At 28.0% G+C, this 12,172-nt stretch overlaps 1 protein-coding gene across 2 annotated transcripts; it reads left to right on the top strand.

Annotated features, from left to right (window-relative positions):
* Positions 1-5,695: 5,695 nt before the first annotated feature.
* LOC105112840 (uncharacterized) lies at positions 5,696-9,440 on the top strand. 2 transcript variants are annotated; one of them, XM_011008706.1, is made up of 6 exons: positions 5,696-6,093; positions 7,207-7,464; positions 7,525-7,573; positions 7,961-8,246; positions 8,646-8,724; positions 9,117-9,440. In XM_011008706.1, the coding sequence occupies exons 1-6, from the start codon at positions 5,749-5,751 to the stop codon at positions 9,297-9,299; spliced, it is 1,200 nt and encodes a 399-aa protein (XP_011007008.1). In that variant the 5' UTR covers positions 5,696-5,748; the 3' UTR covers positions 9,300-9,440. The 2 variants fall into 2 exon arrangements, with proteins under 2 accessions (XP_011007008.1, XP_011007009.1); XM_011008707.1 differs by lacking the exon at positions 8,646-8,724 and having other exon boundaries at positions 9,117-9,437.
* Positions 9,441-12,172: the final 2,732 nt, after the last annotated feature.

Genomic DNA, 12,172 nt, shown 5'->3' with positions numbered 1-12,172 from the left:
ATTTAAAAATATTTTTTATTTAAAAATATATTAAAATAATATTTTTTATTTTTTAAAATTTATTTTTGATATTACCATATCAAAATAATCCAAAAACACATTAATTTGAAGTAAAAAAATAAAAAAATTCAAATTTTTTCAAACCTATTAGAGTTGCTTAATATGTTTCTAACTACTAATAGACTTCTAAAAAGGAAAAAGGTCAAGTTTTTCTAGTTCAGTCTTCTAAAATGTTTAAGAAAAAGGATAAGAAGAATAATGGTATTGTCTTTAAAGTAAACAAACCTACAAAGGATATCAAGAAAGGCAAGGGCACGTGTCATTATTGTGGTGATGAAGGATATTAGAAGAGGAATTACAAGGAATATGACACGATCAAAAGATTGATGTCTTCTCTCAAGTGTAGGAGTGTCGAAGTAATAAATAACCTGGCAAGACTAGGATCGAACCACACGGAGGTTAATTGTATAAATTATAAATAACAATAATATAATAACAATAATAATAACAATAATAATAATAGTAGTAGTAGTAGCAGTAATAGTAATAATAATAATAATTATTATTATTATTATAAAGAAGAAAAAGAAGAAAAAGTTGATGAGAACTTTGAGATGGAAGATTAACGTAAAGATTAAACAATAATAACAATAAATATCAAGGTTAGAGGATCCATTAATGGTATGTCAAACAAGTATAGTATAAACTGTTATTATTCAATTGAAAACCACACACAAAGGAGGCTACAATCAGATTATAAATTGTTAACATAATTACATTAGTCATCTTATTCGATTAATGTTAATACTTGTAAATCTCGTCAAACATTTATAATTATAACTTATGTTAACAACAAATCAAGTTTCTTTCATAACTTAGGCGTCGGTTATATCATACAGTATAGGTTATGAGAGTGCTAAATATTTGTTCTACCAAGTGTTATACAACATAAATCTAGATTAACCATTTAACAAGCAAAGTATTAAAAGTGAATAAGATAACAAATACAAAACATGTTAGTATCAAATATTAAAGTCCATATTGAGTTTACATTATACTTATTCTTAGACCATTAGTGTAACCTTTTCACCTTGACATAAATAAACTTAGCTAAACAAAATGAAAGAAAAAAATAAATAAAGAACATAAGAACATAAATAAGATAAAAGTTAACAAAGTAAAGGAAAGGAAATGAAAGGCATAAACTTGATATTAATGAAAGCAAAACATAAGCAATACAAAAAATATAAAAAGAGAAAGCAAGAGCATGATCTTGATTTGGAAACTAAAATGCCTAAATGCATGGCAAATACCTCCTTTTATAGGCCAAAATTGGGAACTATTGTTTTGATGACTAATTGATGAGTGGGTGGTCAACTCTTGACTTGGTGATAATCCTTATCTTCTCTTATCTATTCAAAACATCATTGATAAAGTCAAAATTGGAACCATTTGAAAATATATTATAGTAAATTGTCTCAGCTTTTCAGGAAAAAAAATGGAGGTATTTGGACTACTAGAACTCTAGATATGGACCAAACACTGAATAGTATTTGGGTTGCAGGATAGATTCAAACTTCTTTGTTGTTGCTACAATTTGGATTTGAAAATGACCTTTTTAAATCTTGGGCTCCATATGAAAGTTATAGGCCTATATCTTACCGTTTCATTCATATAAAGTAGACAGAAATCCAAGATCTACAAATCCAGATATGATCCAATTACCAAACGGTGTTCCAGTTTGGAGATAGACCTGTATTTAAAATGAATATTTACCATAAATTAAAGGTATCTTATATTATTAGATATGTTATTATAAAACATGTTTTAGTTAAGGAGTTATTAATACTTCAAATGCAAAATGATGATATAAAACCTTGATAAAAATGCACTTTTAAGTACTAATCAGAATTATATTGCAACCATAAAGGCAAAGAAATTTAATGAAGCTTATACTTAAGGTATGTTTATAATTAAAAATTATCTTACTACTTTGCATTTATAGTTCTTGGATATTGAATATTAAATGTGGTTTTCACATTTACAATTGCTTGCAAGAACTAAAGAAAATTAAAAGATTAGTATGGACCTATAACTCGGTAATGAAGTAAGAATTGTTACATTAACTCCAGGAACTGGATATGCATTAGTTGTAGGAACTAGTTATTTTGTTTTGCTTAATAGGCTGAGACTAGAACTTTATAATTTTTATTTTTTTCCTATATTTTAATACATTGTTTCTATTTTATTTAATATTAAATGGATTAAAATGTATTATTGAGGATGAATATTGTTCTTTTATAATAATGATATTTTTATAAATCTGGTAATTATACGAATGAATTGTATATACCCGAATTTAAAATGCTCAGGTTCAATATAAACTACAATAAAATTGAAATACATATTGGAATAGATATTAAGAAACTTCAATTAGATCGAGGTGGTTAGTATTTGACCAAATATTTCAAGGAATATCTAAAAAAGAATGAGATTCTCTATACCTTCTAGAACACTACATCCGTATGAAATATACTTTCAAAGCTAAAACATTGGATGTTTAGTTTGAACCTTAAAAAAACAAAATCTTTATAAATTTTGGAGGACATGTCATGCATAAATGAGATAGAAACTTGTCATGGAAGTTGTGAATGACATGTTACTCATAATTTATGAGCCAAAAAATTATTTGAAAATAATATATGATATTTATTCCAAGAAATGACTTGAAGCTATAAACTTCATGTACTAACCAAGTTTGGAATTTAATTGATCCACATGAAGGGATAAAACTTAATAGATCTAATTTTGATGGTATAATCAACATATTTAATTTCATAAAAAATACGAATAAATCTTGTGTTTACAAAATGTTAGTATGAGTAGTGTCCTTTTCCTAATATTATCTGTAAATGACATATGATTGTTAAGAAACGATATATCTTTACTTTAATTAGTAAAGTTTTGGTTGTCCAAGAATTTATTCATAAAGAAATTAGAAAAAACAACATATGTATTGGATATAAAGATTAATAGAGATAGATTTAAAATGTTGTTTAGATTGTCTCAATTCATGCATATGGACTAGATTCTAAAATAGCTTAGCATGAAAGAATTTATGATTGGATTCTTATTTATTTTGCATGGAATAATTCCCTCCAAAAACATGTTGTCTAAAACATAGATTGAGAGAGATATGATGAAAATGTTATCCTATACTTGACTATAGAATCCATCAACAAAGAAGATAAATTAGAAGTTCAAAATTATTTGAATTAAGAATCTTTCAATGATTTGTTGGGAAAATAGTGAATACCAATCAATATATATTTTATTCTAAATAATATGCTCTAAGTTGAAATAGTTCCAAATAAGAAAGCAAAATCGATTCTACAATTGAATAAGAGTACACGTCCATGTTTGAGGAAACAAAGAGGTTGATTAAGAAGTTCATCAATTAACTAGGTTAGTTTCTAGCATTGTTGATCTAGTTGCCCTATACTACGAAAACAATGGAGTCATTGCATAAGTAAAGGAACCAAGATCTCATCAATGATCCAAACAAGTACTTAAAAAATTCCATTAGATAATAAATCAATGAAATAAAAAATATAAAAATAGAGTGAGTACCCACTGAAAAGAATCTAGAAGATCCTCTTACTAAGTCACTATCCATATAAAAGCATTAATGCTACATAAAGCAATATAATATTAGATACATGAACGGTTAGCTTTAGTGTAAATAAGAGATTGTTAGTTTAATATGTCCTGTAACTAATTGGTTAGTTACATGTGGCATTATTACATTCATATAATTACATATTTATTATTAATAAAGGTTTACTTTATTTTTTATATTCATATAATATTATATTAATGAATCTAATATTTGATTTATGAATCTAAAGTAAAGATAAAGTTTATAGGAAAAAATGCTTTGCAAAGAAAATTATAAATTTGTAATAATTATGAGATTTCTATTGCTTCAAAGTATATTAATAAAATGTTCTTTGTTGATGCTCTCTTAAACACCTAACATTTATTATTAGAGTTGTAGAGACTAGTACATATTATATCATTTTTTTATGAAAAGAAGTAACTGTTTTCATAAGCTGAGGTATAAAAGATACCTAAAACTAATATGCAAGTGCTTGTCATAATATATGAACATTAAATTGACCTGTATAAGGATTTCATATGAAGATATCACTTATGTATATAAAAAGACTCACGTGACGGTTATGTAAGTAACCCTTATACTTGAGATCACTAGTTTATCTTTTATAAAAAATGTTATGTAAGTGACTCTTACACTTGCGATCACTAGTTTATCTTTTATAAAGAATATTACGCTTTGATCTTGTTACATGTTATTTTAATCGAGATAACAAGGAGGCAAACATTAGATATAACATGAACTATATAAATATACTTGAGTGATTAAGAGAAAATTCATTACTATAGATGAATTAAGAAAAATGTCTCATCTATTTTTAAATAATATTGACTGAGAAATCTTTGATTAAGAAGAAATAAGATTTGAAAAGAGTTTCAAATCTTATTTAAATGATTAATGACTATGATATAGAGAACAAACATAATTTAACATGTAAGACATACAACATAGTTTAATATTAAATTAGAACATTATTGATAAAAGAATATTAATTACACTGAGAAACCGATCGCTGAAATGTTAAGTCAAACTACTAATTACTTTTATAATATTTGAAAAATCATGACGCATTGCTAGATAATAAACATGATCTTCAAATATAAATTAATCAATTGTTAAATTGATAACAAATTAAATTGTTTAATTTATTTAATTCTATTTAATTAGAATTAGAATTTATATTTTGACCAATATATTAGGAACCTAAAGGTTTACACATATTAAGAACTATTAGTCAGAAATTAAACTGAGATAATTTAATTAAGTATAACTTAATTAAAATATATTTTAAAAATTAAATAATAGAATATAATTAATACATGAATTACATTTCTCCACTTAGAAAAATCAATTAAGGACTTGATCAAGTTAATTTCTAAATTTTTTCTAAATTAATATATAAATATTATTCAAAGGGTAAATTAATATTTTATCAATTTATAAAGTTTTTTATATTTTTCTATAAATAATTTATTTTTATTTTATTTGAAAATATTTTGACTCTAAAGTATTTATTAGTAAACTTTTTATTAGATTTCTCCAACAAAATAAAAAAAAAAAGATCAAATATTAAAGATATTAAAAAAAAAAAAAAAAAAAAAAATCAAATATTAAAGATATGCATGAAATTTATAGTCTATGCTGAATGTTCATGTTTAAATAAGAATTCATGAAAATTAAAAATATAAATCTAGCATGTAATTATTTATAATATTCACATAAAAATTAGTTAAATTCAATATATCCAATCTATTATCCAAAATAAAATTAAATTGAACAGGTTTATGATTTATAAAATATTAAAAATTTAATTATATATAATTACAGCTCCAATGTAACAATTTTTTTTTTTTAATAAGACCTCACCCTTCTTCTCTTTCTTCTCTTATATCCAATCTTATTAAAAATGATTCAGAATGTTTATAATTATTTTAAAATTATTATTTTTAAAATTTTCCCTCTCTTTCTTATATTATATATCGAGCAAAATATTTATATTAAAAAATTCTCTCCACACTGTCCCAAACGCCAAAACCGAAACCAAAAAAAAAAAAAAAAAAAAAAAAAAAACAATGCCGGTGGCGAACCCAAAAGCTGCCTCTGTGCCTCCTCCACCCGACTACGACGTCGAGTTTCGTAGCTTTGCAGACGACGCCTGGTACAGCGTTTGCACGGTTTTCGACGGCGAGAAACTCACTCTTAAGTACCAAAATTTCAGTGATGACGACGACTCCATTTTCGAGGTGAAGAATTTCGAAACTTTGGAGGCACTAGAGAGGTTGAAGGACCGGTTCCGCCCTATTTCTGCTCAATTGCAGGACAACGAGTGCCACAAAGTGGTCGGAGGTGTCGTTGTTTGCGCCTCGCATTCCATCGATGGCTCTGACAACCGCTTTTACGACGCCGTCGTCGACGATGTGAGTCTATTCTTAATTTTCCAAGTGCTTTTTTTTTTAATTTGACAAAAAAATGGATTTATTAGTTGATATGATTTTTGTTTGTGTTTTTGTGTGTGTGTGTGGTTGCTGAGTTAATACCATGTTTAGTTAGATTTGAGGATTGTTTTTCTGGTCAGGATTTGGTATTTGTTTTTTATACTATGAGAGAGAGAAGAGAATCTTTTGATATTCTTAAAAAAAAAAGTCTTGCTCTTTTTCCCGCGTTCATCCTTACTTGTATAAATTAGCATCTCTTCTTTTGTCCTTGCCCAGATGCCCATTTGTTTTGTTTTTTATGCTTACGATTAACATTTGAAGACATCAAATTTGTGTTCATTTTGATTTCATTGGGAATGGATTGAATAGGATATAAAGTGTTCAAATAACTTAATTTCATTATTCTTAATCACCTTTGCACGCCAACAATAGTGCGCTTGAGTTTGATGAGAAAAATTAAATTGATCAGTGTCATGAACCATTTTCTGCTTCCACCTCCATTGGAAATGATCATACTACTATCTGAAGCCTGTGTTATGATATGATTACATTTAGTCTCCGGCTCTAGGGAACTGGCTATGAGTTTGAAAATGGACTACAGACATCTAATCATCATGTGAGATAGTGGATAGAACAATAGTCTATATAATCAGGAGAGAGGAATAGACGCATGCATCAAACTGGAACTGCTACTGTCAAGACCTCATTAGAGCTATTATCCAGGTTGTACAATTCTGCAGGAGGCAAAAAGTAATTGTAATCTAGAAGATTATTGTACCAAGTGGAATTTTACGTGATTAGTGTTTCTTGTTAGAAGTTCTTTTAGTTTGCTTGCGTTCTACTCCTATAGTTGTAGCAATTCTGTTGTATTTTATTGGGGTAGTTCCCTCTTGGTTCCTTTTTGGATGAATGAAGAAATACTAAAAAAAAAAAAAATAGCTTCAGAATTTTGGTTTTGTCATTCACTATCTGAATAGCTTTCTAATAATTTGTAGAAAAAAATGGGAAAAATATAGGCATACAGATGGAAGATGCTCTAGTAGCTCCTAAAAAATATTTTAGCTAATAGTGGTTGACAGATGTTCTTTTTGGTAGGTGGTTCATAAGGAGCATTCATTTGAACAGGGAGGAGAAATGTGTTCGTGCACATTTATCGTGATCATGCAGCATGGTCCAGTTGCTGGGTATTTGGTTAACAAAACAATTGAAAGCCTCTGCCTTGTACAGTCCTATGCTTGCCTTGATCCTAATTTACAGCTTTTCTTGAAGATGGTGAAGGAAAGACTTAAAAATGAACCTTTTGTACTTGAGAACAAGAAGTCAGCCACAAGCTTTACTAAATGGCTTAACCAGGCAAGTTATTTTATTTGTGATATTTCATAATTACCTTGTCTAAGCATTTCTTTTTCGCAGAATACTAAGAGTGCCAAGCAGTCTCCTTGTAAGAAACGTCCACCTGATGGTTTGTCTCTTAATCTCTTCTGCTATAGAAACTCATTTAGAATTGAACAATGTGCTAATTTTAACTACTTGGACTCCGCTTGAGTTCTTCTTTTAGTTCTCTTACCACTTCAGCTTCTGATAGTAATTTTAACTATGCAATTGCTCTTTGTATTTCATTCGTCTTTATAGAACCTCTAATATGTTCATTATGTTTTCTATCAATTCATTCATAGATTGAATCTGATCAACTACTAACAATCTTAATTTTTGTCATCTTGTCATGATCAACTTTTACTCTACACAAGCAATATTTCCTTCTTTGTATTTGATGTAACTCACTAGTTCCTTTTCTGTTATCCCCTGCATCTCACTATTTATATATATTTTTTTCTCTTTTTTACACTAGAGGCAAAGAGTAACAATCACAGTGATTGGTCTAGGGATGACAATGACCTCGGAGGCTGTAACTCTGTGTTTTTGATTGACAATTTAGATAAAGATCTATCTCCTTCAACAATTGTGGAATTCATACACTCACACACTTCACTCTCAGTTCAAGCATGTGTCTTCCCAAGCATGTCATCAGAGATGTACACACAGGGGGCCATTGTGTTGAATTGCCGAAAGAATCTTGAGAAATTGTCCAAATTTCTAGATTGTCAAAACCATATTATCATGTCAAAGAGAGGAAGGTATGTTTTGTGATAAGTAATCTGATTGACTTTGTATAGTGGAGTTTAACTAAATGTTTGCTGTTATTAATTTTTCTGTCTTTGTTGTTTTCCTCATCAATAGTTCCTTGAAACATTATACCTTGCATCTTAACAAGCTATGAACAAGGGCTTTTAATTGTTCAGATGTTGAGCATACCAAATGTTTCAACATGTATTATTATGTTATTGACTTTCCATGATGATACCTGATGTTACTTGAATTGAAAACCTGACCAGATTTTCTACTTTATTGCATGTCTGTATATGAGATTTGATGGAGAAGCTCATTGAAGTTTTTGACTTTTTGGTTTCAGTATCTTTGCTTTATTTGTCAGACATTTATTCAATTAGTGTTGATAACCTAATTCATATCTGCAGGCCGTGGGTGGTAACTGAGAATCTGTCTGGGTATGATTCATTTGCAGTGTCAATTCAAAACTTGATGCATAAATATCAGGCAAGCTTTGCACAGGTTTCTTTTTCTGTATTAGGCTAAATGGTTTAGGTACATGTAGAGGATGTGGCAGATACTTCGGTATGTGAAGATTTTTCTGCCGCCTTGAGTTCTAGAGGTTGCATGGTCATATGGGCAGCATTTTCCTCCTTGAATGTATGCAAGAAAATGAATAAAAGAGTATTTTGGCAGGTTTCATCTTTTATGTTGGCAGGTTGCTTATGATAGTCATTAGCTAGTATAAGAATCAAACTTCAGTTTTCCATTCATGTTCCTGCACCATCATAATCACTGGTGCTCCCCAGTATGATGTGTGAGCCTCACCACCAAATAGTTCAAGCTTTTGTGTTGGTTTAAGTTCTTTAATCGTTGAATTTCACTTTTTTTATTTGCAGGAGAATTGGCAGCATAAAAGTACTGGCCCTGCTTTAAAAGTTGTTTGTCCTGGATCTGAGGAATACACGATTGCAAAGCAGCTGAGAGATCTATTCATGGAGTTCACTGAGCATCAACGGCGATTACACAAGAGGCTAGCGATGGAGGAGAGAAAGATCTTGCAGCCATCCCGAGTAGCATAGGTACTTGAATGCATACTGTATATAGGTCTGTCAACATTGTAAAGGAGAAGCTTACCGAAACTAAATGACACGTGATGGGAAAAAGGAAATTAACCTCCCTTGTTTAGGTGTTTCAAAAAGGGCTGTAGTTTTGTATCAGCAGACGGGCGTGTCAGTTTGTTAATTTTAAAATTCAATGACTTGTTTGGCTGGAAAAACAAGTTGTGTTTTTTTAAACCCAAAAACCTATTTAAATCATTTTATTTTTATTCAAAACACCTAAAAAACATTTAAGAAATCTTGTTAAATCAATCAATAATTTTAAAAAACAAAAAAAAAACTGTTCAAAAACTCAAAATTAACCTCAAATTAAGAAACTTATTAAGTTGATATATATTTGTTTAGGTGTTTCTTATATATATAAAATTAATTTTAATTTTTTTCATCGTATAGTCTTTTAACATAAAAATAGATTATTTTGGTTGTTTAAAGCTTTTTTAATAATAATTTTTTCTTTTTAAGCTAGAATTCAATGTCCTTTTTTTTTCTTTTCCACCTAAAAAGAGACTAAAAAATTAAAAAAAAATTAAAGTTTGACAAAAAAAAAATGATTTATAATTATAGGGATCACTTACCCAATAGCTAAAGAAAATGGGGGATGAAAATGAAATCTTCAAACAAATTTTAAAGCTATCACCTATGTTACTTTTATTTTTCACAACAGTCTCTTGTTTTTAAATTCAATCTTTACCCTAAACCCAAAAAATTATGTAATTGGGTTTCAATTTGGGCTTGAAAAGGTTTAATTGTGCACATGAAAAGTTAGAGGATGAGATTGAAATTTTTCAATAATTTTACAATTACAATTCACAATGAAATATAAGAGGGGTAATAATATATGTGTCTACAATAAAATAACCATGCATTTTATATTATAGGCAATACTAGCTATGTTCACCGCGGGTCAAATATTTTTTTCAGTAAAATAAATAAATATATAGGTTTTTCTAATGTGTTTTTGGATACGATTTTTTTTTAATTATAAATTGAAATGATTATACACATACGTAATTAAATAAATTAATAGTTGATCAAGAGATAACATAACTAAGATTAAGAATTTTGATCTTGAAAGTGAAAAAGAAGAAGCATGAAAATCATTTTTCAATAAATTAAATGTTGAATAATTAAATTGAAAAAAAATTAAATTTAAAAAAAAGACCTAAAAAGACCAAAGTAACTCGTGTAAACCTTCAAAACTCATTATCGTTTTCATGAGGCTGAGATTGACTGACGCATAAAAGGAAAACCCAAGAAAAAAACTGAGCAAAATTCTCAATAAAACTAAAAAAGAGTTCAGTGATGAAACTGGAAAAAATTAAAATAATAAAAAAAAATCACCTTGGAATTTTCAAGGAAGGAGAGAGAAAAGAAAACAAAAAGGCCCACTTGTGATAAACCGGTAAGTTGTATTAGGAGGAAGAGGACACGACAACATTTCCAACGACATGGCAGAAGAGCAATTTCTATCATTAGAAAACATTGCACATGCTGTTCAAATTGTAGGAGTGCCTCCCACTGACCAACAACTTTTTTCATTTAAATATTAATTAATTAACTTAAAAAGACCAAATTACCTTTAATGGTTAAATAATTAACAAAAAAATCTGTGTGAAAAGACTAAAAGGCCACTGGACTTATGCTTTATTTTTTCCTGATTCTAATGGCATAATTATCTTTTATTGTTTTTAAGTGAAAAGACTAAAATACTCTCTACCAACAATTTAAAAATTTTAACTTTAAGGATAATTAAGTTGTTTTACTATTTCTAAAATAGTGAAAAAGTCACATACACCCTTGGTGAAATTTTTTAATAACTAATAGGTCATCTGAAAAAACGATTCTAAAAAAAAAAAAAACACATGCCTCTCATCTTTTATTGGAAGGGCAATGATGCAGACCTCATGATCATGTATTTATGCAACCTATAATCAAGATTGAAATTTGATCATGAAAAGTTGAAAGAGGTTTGATAGGAGTATGACATAATAAAAATTTATTCTAAGATATCAACACTATTAGAATTAAATCGAATGACGTCATGAAATTATTTAATTTTTGATAAGTCAATTTAGTTCTTTCAAGAATTAAAGAATGAAAGAGTCACTCTCACACACACGCTGAAAATTCAAAATGATAATATTCAATGACTGTCAAGTTTTAGGCTTACAAAGAGTATAAATACTCTTAAAAAATAAACCTAATGAATCTACCCTAGATGACTAAACTAGCCCACTTGCAAAATTAATCTAAAAAATAAAACAAAGGAGGTTAACATTTAATTTAAAAAATAAAATTAAATGTAAACGTTGAAGTAAAAGAATTTTTAAGGATGAAATTCTTTTATTTTTTACACTTCCCTCTCTATTTTTCTTTTTAACTTAAAACCACAAATGTATGTTATTTTTTATTATATTAAATTTATAATTACTTTTATTATATTAAGACACATCATTGCACATGATTTTTCAACTCTTATCAATTATTCTTAAATATTTTTCTTTGTTGAAACTTTTTCTTTCTAACATTTTTTATATCATTAATATTTCACCTTTAAATCTATCCACTCCAAAATTTTCACCTCATGCTAAAAGTAAAAATATAGGTCCTTAGTCTTTTTAGCAGGATAAATTTAAGGGTATTTCAAATTATGATATATGATCTTTTTTAAAATAGTTTTTTTCTTGAAAATATATTAAAATAATTTTAAGTTTTCACTTTTTTTTTGTATATTTGAAATCAATGCATAAAAAAATTAAAAAAATATCAATTTAATGCTTTTTTAAGAAAAAAAACCTAAAAACAAAAGAAAAAACAATATCAAACACCCAATA

This window comes from Populus euphratica, unplaced genomic scaffold, assembly GCF_000495115.2.
Source record: "Populus euphratica unplaced genomic scaffold, PopEup_1.0 scaffold370.1, whole genome shotgun sequence".
NCBI lineage: Eukaryota > Viridiplantae > Streptophyta > Magnoliopsida > Malpighiales > Salicaceae > Populus > Populus euphratica.
Note: the sequence above shows the minus strand (reverse complement) of the source record. Positions and strands in the feature narration are given on the sequence as shown.